This window comes from Ovis aries, chromosome 16 (assembly GCF_016772045.2).
Source record: "Ovis aries strain OAR_USU_Benz2616 breed Rambouillet chromosome 16, ARS-UI_Ramb_v3.0, whole genome shotgun sequence".
NCBI classification, from domain to species: domain Eukaryota; kingdom Metazoa; phylum Chordata; class Mammalia; order Artiodactyla; family Bovidae; genus Ovis; species Ovis aries.
In genome coordinates, this window is record NC_056069.1 from 21,036,185 (window position 1) to 21,055,186 (window position 19,002).

At 43.4% G+C, this 19,002-nt stretch overlaps 1 protein-coding gene across 1 annotated transcript; it reads left to right on the top strand.

Annotated features, from left to right (window-relative positions):
* The first annotated feature begins 6,179 nt into the window (after positions 1-6,179).
* PLK2 (polo like kinase 2) lies at positions 6,180-12,176 on the top strand. Its single transcript, XM_004016964.6, has 14 exons — positions 6,180-6,579; positions 7,206-7,313; positions 7,457-7,573; positions 7,772-7,901; positions 8,133-8,220; positions 8,674-8,769; positions 8,878-9,076; positions 9,171-9,318; positions 9,661-9,758; positions 10,058-10,187; positions 10,416-10,656; positions 10,762-10,891; positions 11,146-11,256; positions 11,391-12,176. The coding sequence occupies exons 1-14, from the start codon at positions 6,310-6,312 to the stop codon at positions 11,580-11,582; spliced, it is 2,058 nt and encodes a 685-aa protein (XP_004017013.1). The 5' UTR covers positions 6,180-6,309; the 3' UTR covers positions 11,583-12,176.
* The last annotated feature ends 6,826 nt before the right edge of the window (positions 12,177-19,002 follow it).

Consider the following 19,002-nt stretch of genomic DNA (forward strand, 5'->3'; position numbering starts at 1 on the left):
TGGATATTTCCAAAGAAGACCTACAAAAGGCCAGTAAGTAAATGAAAAGATGCTCAACATCATTAATCATCAAGGAAAGACAAATCTAAACTACAATGAGATATCATCTCATACCTCTTTAGAATGGTTATCATTAAAGAGATAAGAAAGAGCAAGTGTTGGTATAGATGTGGAGAAAAGGGAACCCTTATACAATGTTGGTGGGAATATAAATTAGTACAACCACTATGGAAAACAAAATGGAGACTCCTCAAAAAATTAAACATAGGATTACCATATGACCCAGCAGGCCCATTTCTGGGTATATAATCAAAGGAAATGAAATCATAATCTTGAAGAGATATCAATATTCCCAAGTTCACTGCAGCACTTTTAAAGGCCATCCAGGTATAGAAACAAACTATCCATTAATGGATGAATGGATAAAGAAAATATTAGACACACACACACACACATAATGGAATATGATTTAGCCATACAATAGAAGGAAGTCCTGCCATTTACAACAAGCTGGATGGACCTTGAGGTATTTATGTTAAATGAATGAAAGAGAGAAAGACAATGAATATTCTCATTTATATGTGAAATTTAAAAATAAAATTGAACTCATATTCAGAGCTCAAAGAGAATAGGTCAGCAATTAACGGAAGGCAGGGAAGGTAGGTAAAATGGGTAAAGGAGGTCAAAAGGTACAAAATCCCTATTATAAAGTAAATAAGTCCTGGGGATATAAAGCATGGTGACTCTAGTTAACATTCTGTTGTTGCTCTTTAGTTGCCAAGTTGTGTCTGTCTCTTTGCAACTTCATGGACTCTAGTCCACCAGACTCCTCTGCCCATGGTATTTCCCAGGCAAGAATACTGGAGTGGGTTGCCATTTCCTTCTCCAGGGGATCTTCCCTATCCAAGGATTGAACCCATGTCTCCTGAATTGGCTGACAGATTCTTGACCACTGAGCCACTAGGGAAGACCTGAGGTAACTATACGGTATCATATATTCAGACTCTTTGTGACCCTTTGGACTGTAGCCCACTAGGCTCCCCTGGTCCATGAGATTTTCCCAGCAAGAATATAGGAGTGGGTTGCCATTTGCTCCTCCAGGGGATCTTCCTGACCCAGGGACTGAACCAGCAACTCTTGCGTCTCCTGCACTGCAGGTGAATTGTTTACTGCTGAGCCAGCAGGGAAGCCCTGTCGAGAGAGGAGGTCTTAAAATTTACTGTCATACAGTTGCAGAGAAGAACCAATTCTGACTCCATGTTGGAAATGTTTCTTTGACTTGTTTTTCATTGATGTTGTTGTTGTAATCATACATAATGGCCTACCTCAGAGGACCCTGCTCCTATGCCTGACTGTTAAACTAAAGAGCCTCTGTTCAGCTCACAGAGAGATCATCTGACCCTGCCCACCTGTGAAGGCTGCAAGAAAGAAGAGATTAGCACATCCCTTCCCTGATGCTTCCTTGGTGACTCAGAGGATAAAGAATCTGCCCACAGTGCAGAAGATTTGGGTGTGATCCCTAGGTCAGGAAGATTCCCTGGAGAAGGGAATAGCTATGCACTCCAGTATTCTTGCCTGGAGAATTCCATGGACAGAGGAGCCTTGGAGGGGTACAGCCCCTGGGGTCCAAAGCCCATGGGGTCACAGAGTTGGACATGACTGAATGACTAACACTTCTTTCTTTTCCCTGATGCTGGCCATTTCTGGAGATGTTTTCCAAGACTGATGGCCCTTTTAACTTTTTCATTTCCTCTCCCTCTTTGCCTTTTGACTTCAGTTCCTCACAGCTTCTCTCTCTGATTCTATAACAGAACCTGGCATCCAGACCCCAACAAGATGGCTATTTCGAGACATTAGTCTGCCATCTTCTCAGTTAGCCAGCTTTCCAAATAAAGTTGTGTTCTTTGCCTGAACACCTCGTCTCTTGGATTTGTTGGCCTGTATTGCACTGAGTAGAGCTCACTGAATGACTGAGCATGCCTGTGGTGATCAGAGCCTCTGTATTTCAGACTCAGTAACAACACAAGGAAAAACTATTGTAACTATGTGTGGTGATACAAATTGTGTTAGCTGTTCCACCATATATATCTATGTGTGTGTGTGTGCTCAGTCGCTGTGTTGTGTCCAACACTTTTGTGACCGCATGAACTGTAGCCCACCCGGTTCCTCTGCCCAAGGAATTTTCCAGGCAAGAATACTGGAGTTGGTTGTCATTTCTGCCCCCAGGAGAGCTTCCTGACCCAGGCATCAAACTTGTCTCTTCTTCATTGGCAGGTGGATTCTTTACCACTGAGCCAACTGGGAAGCCCCTATTAACATCTACATACACCTATATATAGATATCAAATCATAACATTATACACGTAAAACTAACAGTTTGTTATTGTTTAATTGCTAAGTCATGTCTGACTCTTTTGAGACCCCATGGACTGTAGCCCGCCAGGGTCCTCTACCTAGGGAATTCTCCAGGCAAGAATACTGGAGTGGGTGCCATTTCTTTCTCCAGGGAATCTTCCCGACTCAGGGACTGAATCCATGTCTCCTGCATTAGCAGGTGAATTTTTTTTACCACTGAGCCACCAGGGTATTATATGTCAACTCTATAACTCTATCTCATTAAAAAAAAACTTTCCCCACCCTACGCTCTGAACATTGGTTGCCTATTGTTTCCTACTGATATTTTGGTTTGTTCTTAATCTTTAAGTCTTTATTCTATCTGAAGTAGATTTTTTTTGTACCTTGTGTGTGTTATGGGCTAAAAATTGTTTCCCCTCAAAATTCATGTATCAAATCCCTAGCCCCCCAGTACCTCAGAAAGTGACTGTATTTAGAGTTAGGGCATTAAAGAGCTGATTAAGGTTAAATGTTGCCATTTGGGTGGGTCCTAAATTCCCCTGTAGAAGGGCTAGGCTACCCACTCCAGTATTCTTGGGCTTCTCTGATGGCTCAGAAGGTAAAGAATCTGCCTGCAAGGAAGACCTAGGTTCTGGCCCTGAGCTGGGAAGATCCCCTAGAGGAGGGCATGGGCAATCAACTCCAGTATTCTTGCCTGGAGGATCCCCGTGGACAGAGGAGCCTGGCGGGCTACAGTCCATGGGGTCACAAAGAGTCAGACACAACTGAGCGACTAAGCACAGCACAGCACAATCCAGTCTGACTGTTGTCCCTGTAACAGGAAATTTGGACTTACAAGGGGACACCAGGGATGCTCGCTCATAAAGGAATGATCACATGAAGACAAGACGATAAGGTAGCCAACTGCAAGTCAAAGAGAGAGGGCCCAGGAGGAACACCTTGATCCTGGACTTCTAGCCTCCAGAGAGAGAAAGTAAATTTCTGTAAATTGAGCATTCAGACTGTGGTATTCTGTCAAGGCAGCCCTAGAAAACTAATACAGTGTAAGATACAGACTTCATTTTTTTTTTAATATGGAAAAGTCAATTTTCTACTTTCATTTATTGGATAGTCTCCTTTCCTCACTAGCCTATCATGCTTCCTCTGCCATATACCACAACTCTCCATACACATGCATCTATATCTAGGCTCATATACCACAATTCTATATACACGTGCCTTTATTTCTAGGCTCTTTAGACTATTTCACTGGTTAGTTTATCCCTATGAGAGGACCAAAGTTTCTTCATTGCTCTAGCTTAATAGAGCAACTTAATAACTTACAGTCTTGATGACTGGTAGAGGAAAGACCCTCCTTTTCCTAATTTTTCTGTAAAATTACTTTGCTCTTTTTGATCACTTACAGTTTCATATAAAATTTGCAATGTGTGTCGAGTTTCACTAAAAATAATATTAGGATACTGCTTTACATTAAATCTAGAGAACTACAGGAAAATATCTTTTAATTAAAGATTTATCTCCATTTGAAAGTACGTTTATTTCCTTTTCTGCTCTACTAATAACAATTTTAGTTCTGTCCACATGATGGCACTAGAAACCAAAAAGAAAATCAGATTTTTTTTCATACTTGGACAGAAGACTCAATAACACATATACATGTTAGTATTTTATTAAGTGCTCAAATGTTTTGGAGGATAGACCTGTATTTCCTATGGCATGTTCAACAAACAGTACATCAAATGCTTAAGTAAATTTGGTAAAGAGATATACAATAATATATGATAATCAAAGAATGGAAATAATAAAAATATCATGATTATTCTTCACAGTCCTTTTATCATAAAAAGTCATAAACAAACTAGATTTAAAAGTTCATTATCAGCAGATAAAATACACGTGGTGTAAAATTAGCTCTGGAAATTCAGGTAGTAATTTCTAAACCAGCAAGCCTACTATAGGCTAGTAAACAACTCTGCCTAAATCTGGGGGGCAAAGGTCACCCCTAGGTTTAACTTTAAAGAGGAAGATTACATAAGTCTTCATGTCTACCTCTAGGTCCACCCCTGCCCTGACAATCTGGGGGTAAAGTTCACTTTTACAAGAAACATGCCTGGGCTTGCCCTGTTTACAGAATCAAAAAGGAAGAGTCATAGAAGACTTTCTCTTTCTACTTTGTAATGCCAGTGACACTCCTTTCTACACTATGTGGGAAGGACTTGAGACAGTCTTTGAAACCATGCATACCTAAGTCACTGATAACATGCATTGTTGTTGTTTTAGTTGCGAAGTCCCATTGGACTCTTTTGCGACCCCATGAACTGTGTAGCCCAGCAAGCTCCTCTATCCACAGGATTTCCCAGGCAAGAATACTCCTTGATGGTATCTGGACTTGAGCCAACCCTTTTCTAAACACTTTCCAGGGGGTTAGTAACCTGATGTTCTATATAGATCTGGAAATTAGTATTGAAATATTGTGAAATATATCTTATCTTAGATTTAAAAATTTGCCTACTGATCATTAACATAACTTGGATGATCTAAATACTTATACAGAGAGACTATATAAGAAGTTACAAATTCTTTAAACACCAGATTCGTCATCTGTAAAATGGGAATAACAGTATTTTCTACTTAAAATGGATGCAGAATTAAATAAGGCATTTGAAAACACTAAATATGGTGTCCTGCACATAAAAATACTATTGTCATTAGAGCAAGAAACAATGGTGTTCCTAGGTAGGCACATCTGAATTGTAAAATCTGGAAACAGGAAACAGCCATGTTTTAACTCACTAGGCTATGTTCCTCCCTCATGCTCCAATTCCCTCCATTTGGAAGGCCTAAGACTGCCTCTTTCAGCACCAGAGCAACCTCGTGGCTTAATGAGCCATTTAAACGACGCAGTCTGCATAACCCCTTCGGAAGAAGAGATAGATGGTCTCGACTGTAAAACCATAATCAGCACCAGGAGCCGGATTACACTACTTATTGTCAAAGCAAGCCCATAAGGCGGCCCACTCCAACCGCTAACTGCGCTTCTGGCACATTCCACGAGATGGCGCCTTTGCTCCCAGTCTTCGGACATACTGAAGGCGAAGCCTTTCCCAGGCAACTGCCTCCCTCGCCAAGGTTAAGAGCCTGACTTCGGATAAAGGCTTGATCTAGGGTGATGGGCACTAAGTGGGACTTGGCCATGGTTAGCCGACCGGCCTGAGCCGAAGTCTGCCTCGTTCAGAAGCAGCGAGGAGCTCCGAAGACCCTGCTCCGGGAATCCCTGCCTTTCAGGGGCACGGCCTCCCCGGAGGGACCCTCTAGACAGGAGCTGGTAGGGTAAAAGAGCGGGGTCCGCGGCAGCCCGGTGGCCCGGGGGAAGCCTCACGTGCCTGTGCAGTGGACTCTGGCCACAGTCACCCCATGACACCGGAGGCGTCAGGTTGCGGGGCGGTCAGCAAGGGCTTTGCGAGGGAGGGAACCTGCGATGACCGCAGCGCCGCGGGCCACCGGGTGGGGCCGAGGCGTCGGCCCCCGGGTTTCTACATCAAACCTAGAAGTTCGAACATTCCAAGAACGGGGTGCTGGTCACGAGGACGGCCGGACGCCTGTGTCCGCCTCCTCATCGCGGGGGGCGCTTCCCCGCGGCCAGACCTCCCGCTGTCGCACGTTCCTCGCGAGCGGAAACCCAGCGGCCCTTAACGACCTCTCGCCTGGCCCCGCGCGCTCTAGAGGCCGGTGGGCGGGGCGTTGCCCGTGACGTCGCGTTCCGTGTCGATTCTCCGCCCCCTTCTCCGCCCATATATAAGACTTCGCCCGGCGCTCGCACTCTCACAAGTGGACCGAGGCGTCGGGCGCGGGAGGTTGGCAGCGGTGGCGGGGCGGAGCTCGAGGGCAGAGGCCGGCTCGGTCGTGTGTCCGCGCCTCGGAGGTGGTGGCCGGTAGTTAGGCGACGAGGCGACCATGGAGCTCTTACGGACTATCACCTACCAGCCTGCCGCCAGCACCAAGATGTGCGAGCAGGCTCTGGGCAAGGCTTGCGGCGGGGACTCGAAGAAGAAGCGGCCGCAGCCGTCCCCCGAGGAGCCGCAGCCGCCGCAGACCCCGGCGCAGGTGCAGCCGGCGGTCCCGCACCATCATCACCACCACTCGCACTCGGGGGCCGAGATTTCGCGGATTATCATCGACCCCACGACGGGGAAGCGCTACTGCCGCGGCAAAGTGCTGGGAAAGGTGACGAGCGGCGGGCGCCCAGCTGCCAGGCGGGAGGGAGGTCTGCCCGGGCGTTTCCCCCGCCCTCCACCCCCTACCCCGCGGGCCGGGCCGGGCCGGACCTGGAGTCCCCGCTCCCCCGCCGTTTCTCGAGGTCTCGGTAATCGGAGCTCGGCGCGGCGTGGGGTGGTTACCTGCCCTCCTTTGGCTTTTGTGCACTGACAGCGCGGGGGTCGCGTTCTCCATCCTTGACCGCGGCTGTCTGCCTCCTCCACGAGCCCCAAGACATTGATCTTGAGGCCAGAAGCGAGGGTTTTCTACACCACACCTAGCCCTCCAGATGCCTCCCCACCCCCACCCCAGAGGATTTCCTTGCACATCTCTTCAGATCCTATTTCTCATCTCCCCGACCCCCAGCCCCGCTCCGTAAAGCTCCTATTTGTAAAAGGAGAAGGGGCACCGGTTTAACTTAACTGTTGTTAGGAGTGCTTTCCCTTCGTGAAGGAGCTTTTGAAAAAGTAGACCGCGTCCCTCTGTCCACCCTTCCTCATATTTTTGCTTATCTTTCTCGTTTATTTGTTTAAAAAAAAATCTGCCGTCCATGTTCCTGCCATACTCAATTCCCTCTTGGCTTTGTTTCCTTTCAGGGTGGCTTTGCAAAATGCTACGAGATGACAGATTTGACTAACAACAAAGTCTATGCTGCAAAAATTATTCCTCACAGCAGAGTAGCCAAACCTCATCAAAGGGAAAAGGTGTGTATGACTGTTGAGTAAAATATTTTCTTTGTGTGCAGAGATGGCCCTTCCCTGTTAGGAACATGTCTTCTGCATGTGTAAGCAGCTGGCTTTGCAGAGGTGAAGGAGGCTAATAAGACTGATCTTGCTTTTCGTTTTAGATTGACAAAGAAATAGAGCTTCACAGAATTCTCCATCACAAGCACGTCGTGCAGTTTTACCACTACTTCGAGGACAAAGAAAACATTTACATTCTTTTGGAATATTGCAGTAGAAGGGTAAGTCTTCACTCATCTGAGTGCATGTTCTTCCTGCACACTGACCTGGCATTCAAATTGCACTTTATCTGGCAATTTGATTGTGGACATAATTATAATATGGCAGCATTACCTTTCATCGCTCCTCCTGCATAAGGAAACTACTGATGCTGGCAACTTTATTTGACAGATTCTCTTTTTCCCTTCTCCTCCTCCCAGTCCATGGCTCATATCTTGAAAGCAAGGAAGGTGTTGACAGAGCCAGAAGTCCGATATTACCTCAGGCAGATCGTGTCTGGACTAAAGTACCTTCACGAACAAGAAATCTTGCATAGAGATCTCAAACTTGGTGAGCCTTTCATTCCAAACCCTGACTTTCGTATCAGAGGTGCATGCTCTCTTTCCCTTTTCTTACATAGTTAATGTTCTTAGTTGGGATCTAGCCAATGCAGTGTTGCTTCTGAATGATGGCTCGCCTGTTAAGCAGCTGGCTGCCTGCCTCTCGAGTGGATGGATGTGTGTGTACTTGGTTAGAATATTTTTTCAAGAGAATTCAGACTTTTTTGTTGTTGTCCTCCAGGGAACTTTTTTATCAATGAAGCCATGGAACTAAAAGTTGGGGACTTTGGTTTGGCAGCCAGGCTGGAACCCTTGGAACACAGGAGAAGGTAAGAGTCACAAGAATACATCTTAACTAGGGTTTTGTGGAGATCAAACATGCCCTTTTTATCTTCCAATTAATGTTTCATAGGTTAGTTGATATTAAAATCTATAAACTGCTACAATGTTAATTGAAGGAAATACTTACTCAGTGCCACTATAGCCTAGGCAGAGTATCTTCAGCCATAAGTTGATTATGAAACAAATCTTTTATTTGCCTGAAATGTATAAAAGTGTCCTGCTGTACCTGGTCTCAGTTGGCTTAAAGCACTTTGTCATGTGGCTGAAAACAATTGTACATGCATTAAAAAAAAAATTACCAAGTCGTTTGGTGAAATGTCAATTGTTCATACGCCAAAAGTTAAATGTTTTCAAATAGAAATTCAGCGTAGCTTACCCAGAGAACTAAGTTTAAACAAGAGGAGAGTTCCTAGTGAAATCTTCGTATTTTGTTTTCCCAGGACGATATGTGGTACCCCAAATTATCTTTCTCCTGAAGTCCTCAACAAACAAGGACATGGCTGTGAATCAGACATTTGGGCCTTAGGCTGTGTAATGTAAGTAAATGTACCAAAATAATAAAAAGTCAAATTTAGATATAGATTTTAGCACTGGAAAATAATTGCTTTATGATGGTTCCTAAAGAGGTGTTTCCTTGTATACAGGTACACAATGTTACTAGGAAGACCTCCATTTGAAACTACAAATCTGAAAGAAACTTACAGATGTATAAGAGAAGCAAGGTATACAATGCCTTCTTCATTGCTGGCTCCTGCTAAGCACTTAATAGCTAGCATGTTGTCCAAAAATCCAGAAGATCGTCCCAGTTTGGATGACATCATTCGACATGATTTCTTTTTGCAGGTTGGTGGATTTTTTTTTTTTTCATCTTTTTATAACATGCTCTTGATCCTAATTTCCCAGCAGGTTACTGAAAGACTTTTCTTATGCTTCCCAGGGCTTCACTCCAGATAGACTCTCTTCTAGCTGTTGTCACACAGTTCCAGATTTCCACTTGTCAAGCCCAGCTAAGAATTTCTTTAAGAAGGCAGCTGCTGCTCTTTTTGGTGGCAAAAAAGACAAAGCAAGATATATTGACACACATAGTAAGTTATAAGACTTTTTCTGTATCCAGTATTATATATATAAAGTTGATAAGTTAGTTGAAAGAGGCTTTCATAGTAACATAATTTGGCCAGTATGTTAGTAAACTGTTGAACTTTTGGTAGCATAATAAATCTAAATTGCAAACTGTAGTTGATAGTTTTGTTTCAGATGCATTAAAGTGTGCTTCTTGGATAATTGCAGCTGATGGCAAAGATAAAACTGTTGGTTTTGCTTTGAATGCTCTCAAGTTGGTTATTAACGCAAAAGGAGGAAATATGACTTGCTCTGTTTCTACTTGTTTGGATAGAATAATGCTCATAATCCTTTTTCTTGATTTACAGATAAAGTATCTAAAGAAGATGAAGAAATTTACAAGCTTAGGCATGATTTGAAAAAGACTTCGATAACTCAGCAACCCAGCAAACACAGGACAGATGAGGTATGCTAGAGAAGAATAAAGTAGTTATAAACGCTTTATATCATTTCCATTCTTTGCTAATTATCACTTGGATCATAATATATTTACTTAAAAGTTTTTTTTTTTCCCCAACTCTTTAAAAGGAAAGATTTTATCTCTTAGTTTAACAATGCATGCAGTTATCAGAAATATCTTTTACTTGGCTTGTGTCCATTGCTTTGTGATAAGCTTTCCTAGTAATTGCTATAATCTCATCTTAAACTAGAATTCTCAACTTTAGATGAATTTTAAATGCTTGTCATCTGGCTCTTCTCTTCTAGGAACTCCAGCCACCTACCACTACAGTTGCCAGATCTGGAACACCCGCAGTAGAAAACAAGCAGCAGATTGGAGATGCTATTCGGATGATAGTCAGAGGAACTCTTGGCAGCTGCAGCAGTAGCAGTGAGTGTAAGTTGTCAATCACATTTTAAATAGTGACACTCTAAATGCCAGTGTTCAACACTAAGCAGCTGAAGTCAGCTTGGTTTTTGGCCTGATTTAACATAGAAGAAGCAACTTAGAGGGTTGGAGCAATTTTGAGTCCTCTATCCTTAGAATTAGTGGAGGGAGACCTAGCACCTACCATAGCCTGAAGTTTTGTTGTTAATTATTTTATAACTTTCTCTGACTTTTTAGGCCTTGAGGACAGTACCATGGGAAGTGTCGCAGACACAGTGGCAAGAGTCCTTCGAGGATGTCTAGAAAACATGCCAGAAGCTGACTGCATCCCCAAAGAGCAACTGAGCACTTCCTTTCAGTGGGTCACGAAGTGGGTTGACTACTCTAACAAATATGGCTTTGGGTACCAGCTCTCAGACCACACTGTAGGAGTCCTTTTCAACAACGGTGCTCACATGAGCCTCCTTCCCGACAAAAAGTAAGTGTGTCCAGTTAAGGAAGCCCTGTCAGTTGTTCAGTTTTGCCCTAAGGAAAACAGTGACTGACTTTTCCTGTTTCTGGTTCTTTTCTCCCTGTTCTTTAGAACAGTTCACTATTATGCGGAGCTTGGCCAATGCTCTGTTTTCCCAGCCACAGATGCCCCTGAACAATTCATTAGTCAAGTGACGGTGCTGAAATACTTCTCTCATTACATGGAGGAGAACCTCATGGATGTAAGTACCCGGGCTTTCAAGAAGTGATGTTGGAAGTGTGGTCCACAGAGCAGTCACATCTGTATAGCCTCAGTGCTTTTAGAAGTGCAGCAGCTCATGTTCCGTCCTCAGTCTATGACTCAGGAACGCTGGGTGGTGGGGCAGGAACCTCCAGGCCATTCTGGCCCTTGCTTAAGGTTGAGAGGCATTTGCTTAGAACTGAGCGCACACACTGCAAAGTCTTCCTAGGCACTAACTCTCCCATTCTCTCTCAGGGTGGAGATCTGCCTAGTGTTACTGATGTTCGAAGACCTCGGCTCTACCTCCTTCAGTGGCTAAAATCTGATAAGGCCTTAATGATGCTCTTCAATGATGGCACCTTTCAGGTAAATGAACCCTTTAAGAAAGTGCATGTTTAGGTCCTAAGAAATGATTTTTACATAGCCAGTTCAATTATTGAGAAAACGCTTCATATCTTGACAATTTAGAGATGCTTAATATTTATGTCTACTTTTTAAAGGTGAATTTCTACCATGATCATACAAAAATAATCATCTGTAGCCAAAATGAAGAATACCTTCTCACCTACATCAATGAGGACAGGATATCTACAACTTTTAGACTGACAACTCTGCTGATGTCTGGCTGTTCATTAGAATTAAAAAATCGAATGGAATACGCTCTGAACATGCTCTTACAGAGGTGTAACTAAGATTTCTTGAATGGACCCTATGGGACTCCTCTTTTCCACTGTGAGATCTACATGGAAGTCAGTAGAATGATCTACAGCACGTTGAAGAAGATGGGCAGGTGGTGGTACGAAAACAATTTCTCTGTGGCCCGCTGGACCTGGTGGAACCTAGACCGGCTGAGGCACACAGTCCTGAACTTTGGACAAGCTGAGAATGAACCTGAATGCAGTTTTCCTTGACGTACCTGTTTCTAAAGGCTTTTCAGACAATTTTGCAGAAAGGTGCATTGACTCTTAACTTCTCTCTGTGGAGAGTGCTTCGGACAGAGGACTTGGAGCTGTGAATATACTTCCTGAAGGGGAGGGAAAGGGAGGACGCTCCCATGTTGTTTAAAGGCTATAATTGGAGCAGCTTTTGGCTGCTTAACTGTGAACTATGGCCATATATATATATTTTTTGTTTTGTTAATTTTTGAAGATACTTGTGGCTGGAAAAGTGCATTCCTTGTTAATAAACTTTTTATTTATTACAGCCCAAAGAGCAGTATTTATTATCAATTTTTTTTTATGTTGACCATTTTAAACTTGGCAATAAAGAGTATGAAAAAGCAGAAAGAGTGGTCTCCTGTCTTTGGTATGACTCCACCACCGCATCACCTCATTCTTTGATCATGGGTTCTTGGCTCCCTTTGGCGTGACATTGAATGTAGAAGCAGGCTAGAAAGTTCGAACTTTAATTATTCCAGTAACAGTTTCTAGGAAGTCAATCTTTATTTAATACCTGAAGTGAAGTCATATATTCTCTGAGTCGATCTGGCTTGAGAAGAGAAGAGCATAACAAAAATATCACTCTTATCACAACCAAAATAAAGGCCTCCTACTATGCAAAAGCAATTTCTTTCTGGAGTATTTCCCCAAAACTTATTTAGCTTGGGGTTGAAGGCTAAAGTAATCTTGTAGAAATAGACCTCTGTTATTAAGGGTCAATAGGTTAAGGAAGTTTTATCTTTTTTTCAAAACAATGTATTTATTTATTTGGCTGTGTCTGGTCTTAGTTGCAGCTTGCAGGATCCTTGTGTCGTGAGGGATCTTTCACTATGGCACACGGACTCTAGTTGTGGCATGGGCTCAGTAGTTGGCGGCACACAGGTTTAGTTGCTCTGTGGCCTGTGGGATCTTAGTTCCCCAACCAGGGGTCAAATCTGTGTCCCCTGCATCGCAAGGCGTAATCTTAACCACTGGGCCACCAGGAAGCACCGGAAGTTTATCTTAATATGGGCAACACTCTTGAATACTTGCACCACCTAAATGTATGCTGCTGCTAAGTCACTTCAGTCATGTCCAACTCTGTGCAACCCCATAGATGGTAGCCCACCAGGCTCCACTGTCCCTGGGATTCTCCAGGCAAGAACACTGGAGTGGGTTGCCATTTCCTTCTCCAATGCATGAAAGTGAAAAGTGAAAGGGAAGTTGCTCAGTCATGTCCGACTCTTAGCGACCCCATGGACTGCAGCTCACCAGACTCCTCCGTCCATGGGATTTTCCAGATGAGTACTGGAGTGGGGTGCCATTGCCTTCTCCGACCTGAATGTATAGCTCAATTCAAACCATCATAAACACTTCATTGCCACCAGTAGTGAGAAGTACTTTGTAAATATGTCATTTTATTTTCTTTCTGGTGGATGGAGGTTGAGGGATGGTATGAATATTGAGCTATGGTTTTAAGCCCATCTTTAAACTATCAAATTATCCAAGAGGTAAATCTGAGATGGTTTTCTTTTCCAATGGGATCTCTGACAGGTGTATGAAGCTGCTCATCCTGTTTACTCTGAACTTACAGTGACCTGTATAAAGTGCAAATACTTTTTTGTTCAATTGTAATCCTGCTATAAGGAAGATATTGTCCTGAGAAAAGCAACACTCTCTGATGTGTTAAGCTCTATTTGCGCAGGGCTCCTCTACGGAATAGTGCAGAGATGATGGTTGTAGTTTTCCAAATTTTTTCTAAAATTATTACAAACTGTACCTTACATACTTCGTTAATAAACATCAAATCTAGAGAACTGTTTATGGATATTTCACAGTTACTAGATTAACTCCTGCTGACCAGAGTTCTCAGACCAGGTGTACAACTTCAGTCTGTTAAATGGTAATAGCTGAAGAAAATAGTAATAGCTGAAGAAAACTGGATAATTACACTAATAACTGGGTGTGGAAAAGTAGAATCTATTATTATCTGTGAGCAGAGATATAAAAATAGGAGTTTCAAACAGTAAAAAATGTGCTTTCATTTTGAATTTTATAGAGTTAGATTGCATATTACTTCACCGTTTCAAAATTGTGTACTTCTCCATTCTTGTATGTACTGAGGATCTGTGCATGTTCAGTCACTCAGTCATGTCTGACTCTTTGCAATCCCGTGAAATGTAACCTGCCAGGCTCCTCTGTCCTTGGATTTTTCAGGCCAGAATACTGGAGTGGGTTGCCAGTTCCTAGTCCAGGGGGATTTTCCTGACCAGGGATTGAACCTACATCTCTCCATCTGCTGCACTGGCAGGTGGAGTCTTCACCACGGTGCTACTGAGGATCTACTGCCTGCCAAATCCTCAGCCTGGCCTTGGAGATGCCGAGTGAGCCCAAGCCTCTCCCTGCCCTTGAGGAAGTCACAGCAGAGTGGAGGAGACAGTGCGTTTACCTGGCAGTCTGATAAGTGCTGTGATATTATGATAAAAGTATGCACTGGGTGTCGTGGGAACTGAGAACAGGAATCATGGGGCATCAGCTGTAGGCGTAGGGTGGACTCGGAGAATAGATTTCAGAGAAGGAAATTCTTTTTTATTGGGTTTTGAAAGATGAATGAGGGTTGTATAAAGGTGTGAGATGGGGAAGGGTATTATAAGCAGTGGGGAGAACATGTATAGATGTCTAAGGGTGAAAGAGTTCATAGGAGAAATGGGTAAGTATCATAGGTAAAGGCTGGAAGAAACAGACCTGATGTACCCCATGTGCCATCACAAGGCATTTAGGCTGCATCAAGAGCTACGTGTAATTACTCTAAGACTTTACGGAAGCAAGTGACCTAGTATATGCATGTGTCTAAGTCGCTTCAGTCATGTCCAGCTCTGTGAGACCTTACGGACTGCAGCCTGCCAGGCTCCTCCGTCCATGGGATTCTCCAGGCAAGAATACTGGAGTGAGTTGCCGTGTTCTTCTCCAGGAGGTCTTCCTGACCCAGGGATCAAACCCATCTCTCATGTCTCTGTTGGCAGCTGGGTTATTTACCATCGGCACCACCTGGGAAGCCCAAGTGACCTAGTATTTCAGTTTAATAAAATTCATTCCAGGGGCATAAGCAAGATGGGTGGGAAAGAAGAGAAATATGGCCCAAACAATAAAGATATTACTATTCTGATCCAGGTGAGAAAGGACTTTATGGAAAGGAGCATATAAAGAGTCAGACAGTATCTCCTTTGACTCATCTAGTTCATTTTAGTATCCCCCTACTGTGGCATACGGCAATCCAATATTGAATGAATAAATGGCAGTAGATTTGGGAGGGACTTAGAAAGTTGATTTCAATAGGATTTGGCACTTTATTGAATGTGGAGCTTGAAGAAGAATGTGGGTGTTTAGGATGACTGGCTGGGGCAGTCAGTGGCAGGTAGGCAGTGTACTCTGGGGTCATTAAATGAAATAAATTAGGAATCTAGAAGGAAGAGCCTGTTATTTCAGGACAGGACATACTAAATCAAACTTATATGAAGATGTTCAAAAAGATCCCAAAAGCAGTTGGATAAACACATCTATACCTCAAGAGTGAGCAAGACTTGGGAGTAAACAGGCTTTGGATGAGAGCACACAAAAATGAGTCCCTGCCATCCTTTCTATCCAGCAGCATTTTTTTTTTTAATACTGAGAACATCTATGTAAAATGTAACAGTGCTGATAAACCTCTGCAGTGAAGGAAGGAGGATAAAAAAATTCCTCAATGAATTCCCTTCAAAATCAAGGACCCTGGATTCCATAAAGACAACTCCTGCCAAAGAGATGGACGATGATGAGCCCTTTGGGTCCTCAAGAGTGTTTCTCAGTTAGCCACCCTAAATCCTGACAATCTATAGGCTGAGATATAAGGCAATCGTGAAAGATGTAAAACTTCAGTTTTTGTGCCAAGTAATAGCAAACTTCAGGTAAGTGTGGTATGACCACGGCAGAAACTCAGATTTTGAGTTATTTGACACTTGTACCTTATAAAATTAGTAAAAATGTAGTAAAAAAAACACTCCTCCCCCATCAAGAACTGTTATTGAATATAACCGTAATGCTTTCTAGGGAGGAAGTGTACTCCAGTAAGTAGACTTACTGTGTACGTTTGGAGAAAATGTGGAATTGGTTCTAAGTTCAAATTCTTGTTCAACCCTGTCTCAGAATATGATCTTGGTAAACACCTAACCTCTCTATGTTTCAGTTTCCTCACATGCAAAGGTTAAATGATAATAGAACACTTACTCACCAACAGTGCTCAATAAATATTTGCTCCTTTTTTTTTCTCTGTTCCCCCTGCCTCCTTCTATACCCATCATGACAGTAACCATAGTTACCTAGAAAAGAAAACAACTGACTCATTCTGCCCCTCCCAACCTTCCTTTCTGTAACAGTCATGGTCCAGTTATGGATACAACATTCATTTTTGACTTTCAGAGGAAGGGATTTATTGGAGGCTACTGGTTGTACAGATGATGGAAGAGCTCAGAAATGAAATGGGAGGTGGTGAGGCAAACAAGAGTGTAGCAGCAGCAGGAAGCCATTGCCGCTCCTTTGGCTGGAAAGATCCAGAATAAGATCAGAACTGGGCAGGTGTGGAGGTAGGAGGTCCCTGGCAGAATTATGGTAGAATTATGGCGATCAGAGTCTACCAGGAATTTGAAATCATGAAGCTAATGTAGATACATTCCAGGATGTCGGGCTCTAGATGAGTGATCACACCATCATGATTATCTGGGTCATGAAGATCTTTTTTATACAGTTCTTCTGTGTATTCTTGCCACCTCTTCTTAATTTGAAAGCATCACTACCAACAAAGCTAGTGGAGATGATGGAATTCCAGTTGAGCTGTTTCAAATCCTGAAAGATGATGCTGTGAAAGTGCTGCGCTCAATATGCCAGCAAATTTGGAAAACTCAGCAGTGGCCACAGGACTGGAAAAGGTCAGTTTTCATCCCAAGCCCAAAGAAAGGCAATGGCAAAGAATGCTCAAACTACTGCACAATTGCACTCATCTTGGAGAAGGAAATGGCAACCCACTCCAGTGTTCTTGCCTGGAGAATCCCAGGGATGGGGGAACCTGGTGGGCTGCTGTCTATGGGGTCGCACAGAATTGGACATGACTGAAGCGACTTAGCAGCACATGCTAGTAAAGTAATGCTCAAAATTCTCCAAGCCAGGCTTCAGCAATACATGAACCGTGAACTTCCTGATGTTCAAGCTGGTTTTAGAAAAGGCAGAGGAACCAGAGATCAAATTGCAACATTTGCTGGATCATGGAAAAAGCAAGAGAGTTCCAGAAAAACATCTATTTCTGCTTTATTGACAATGCCAAAGCCTTTGACTGTGTGGATCACAATCAACTGTGGAAAATTCTGAAAGAGATGGGAATACAGACCCCCTGACCTGCCTCTTGAGAAATCTGTATGCAGGTCAGGAAGCAACAGTTAGAACTGGACATGGAACAACAGACTGGTTCCAAATAGGGAAAGGAGTATGTCAAGGCTATATATTGTCACCCTGCTTATTTAACTTCTATGCAGAGTACATCATGAGAAACACTGGACTGGAAGAAACACAAGCCAGAATCAAGATTTCCAGGAGAAAAATCAATAACCTCAGATATGCAGATGACACCACCCTTATGGCAGAAAGTGAAGAGAAACTAAAAAGCCTCTTGATGAAAGTGAAAGAGGAGAGTGAAAAAGTTGGCTTAAAGCTCAGCATTCAGAAAACAAAGATCATGGCATCTGGTCCCATTACTTCATGGGAAATAGATGGGGAAACAGTGGAAACAGTGCCAGACTTTATTTTGGGGGGCTCCAAAATCACTGCAGATGGTGACTACAGCCATGAAATTAACAGACACTTACTCCTTGGAAGAAAAGTTATGACCAACCTAGATAGCATATTCAAAAGCAGAGACATTACTTTGCCGACTAAGGTGCGTCTAGTCAAGGCTATGGTTTTTCCAGTAGTCATGTATGGATGTGAGAACTGGACTGTGAAGAAGGCTGAGAGCCGAAGAATTGATGCTTTTGAAGTGTGATGTTGGAGAAGACTCTTGAGAGTCCCTTGGACTGCAAGGAGATTCAACCAGTCCATTCTGAAGGAGATCAACCCTGGGATTTCTTTGGAAGAAATGATGCTGAAGCTGAAACTCCAGTACTTTGGCCACCTCATGCTAAGATTTGACTCATTGGAAAAGACTCTGATGCTGGGAGGGATTGGGGGCAGGAGGAGAAGGGGACGACCGAGTATGAGATGGCTGGATGGCATCACCGACTCAATGGACATGAATCTGAGTGAACTCCGGGAGTTGGTGTTGGACAGGGAGGCCTGGCGTGCTGTGATTCATGGGGTCGCAAAGAGTTGGACACGACTGAGCAACTGAACTGAACTGAATGTAGATATGGCTTGAAATAATCCCTGTACACATCTGGTTTAGAAAGGGGGTAAAATATTCTGGAGAAGACTCTTGAGAGTCCCTTGGACTGCAAAGAGATCCACCCAGTCCATTCTAAAGGAGATCAGTCCTGGGTGTTCTTTGGAAGGAATGATGCTAAAGCTGAAACTCCAGTACTTTGGCAACCTCATGGGAAGAGTTGACTCATTAGAAAAGACTCTGATGCTGGGAGGGATTGAGGGCAGGAGGAAAAGGGGATGGCAGAGGATGAGATGGCTGGATAGCATCACCGACTCAATGGATGTGAGTTTGAGTGAACTCTGGGAGTTGGTAATGGACAGGGAGGCCTGGCGTGCTGCAATTCATGGGGTTGCAAGCAGTCGGACACGACTGAGTGACTGAACTGAACTGAAAATATTCTGGATTCTTTCCACCTTTTGCCTTGCAATCTACCAGTGACCAAGTAAATTGGTTGTCAGGAAAAAGAATCCTGGGGCATATAGCTGTAGAAGTCATTCTTTTGTTTTAAAATGAAGCAAGGAAAGGGCAGGGGTAAATCTGAGCTTTAACAGGCAGATACCTTCCTTCTTTCCTAACTTTTCTCTTCCATTAGTTTTGTACTCCCTCTATCCTCTCTTCCTCTTAAATCCCAAAGTGACAAGAGTGCTTAAGAGCTCTAGGCAGAAGGACGTTCACTTCTAGTTCCGTACTTCTCTGCTGTAGTTCACTAGGCAGCGGAAGATTAGAGGGGGAACAAGATGGAGTGAGGAA

Excerpts from the sequence above, each read along its gene's own strand:
- PLK2 (XM_004016964.6), top strand. The coding sequence starts at position 6,310 with ATGGAGCTCTTACGGACTATCACCTACCAGCCTGCCGCCAGCACCAAG. Across the intron at positions 9,319-9,660 it reads AAGATATATTGACACACATA|ATAAAGTATCTAAAGAAGAT; the intron begins GTAAGTTATAAG and ends CTTGATTTACAG. Across the intron at positions 10,188-10,415 it reads CTGCAGCAGTAGCAGTGAGT|GCCTTGAGGACAGTACCATG; the intron begins GTAAGTTGTCAA and ends CTGACTTTTTAG.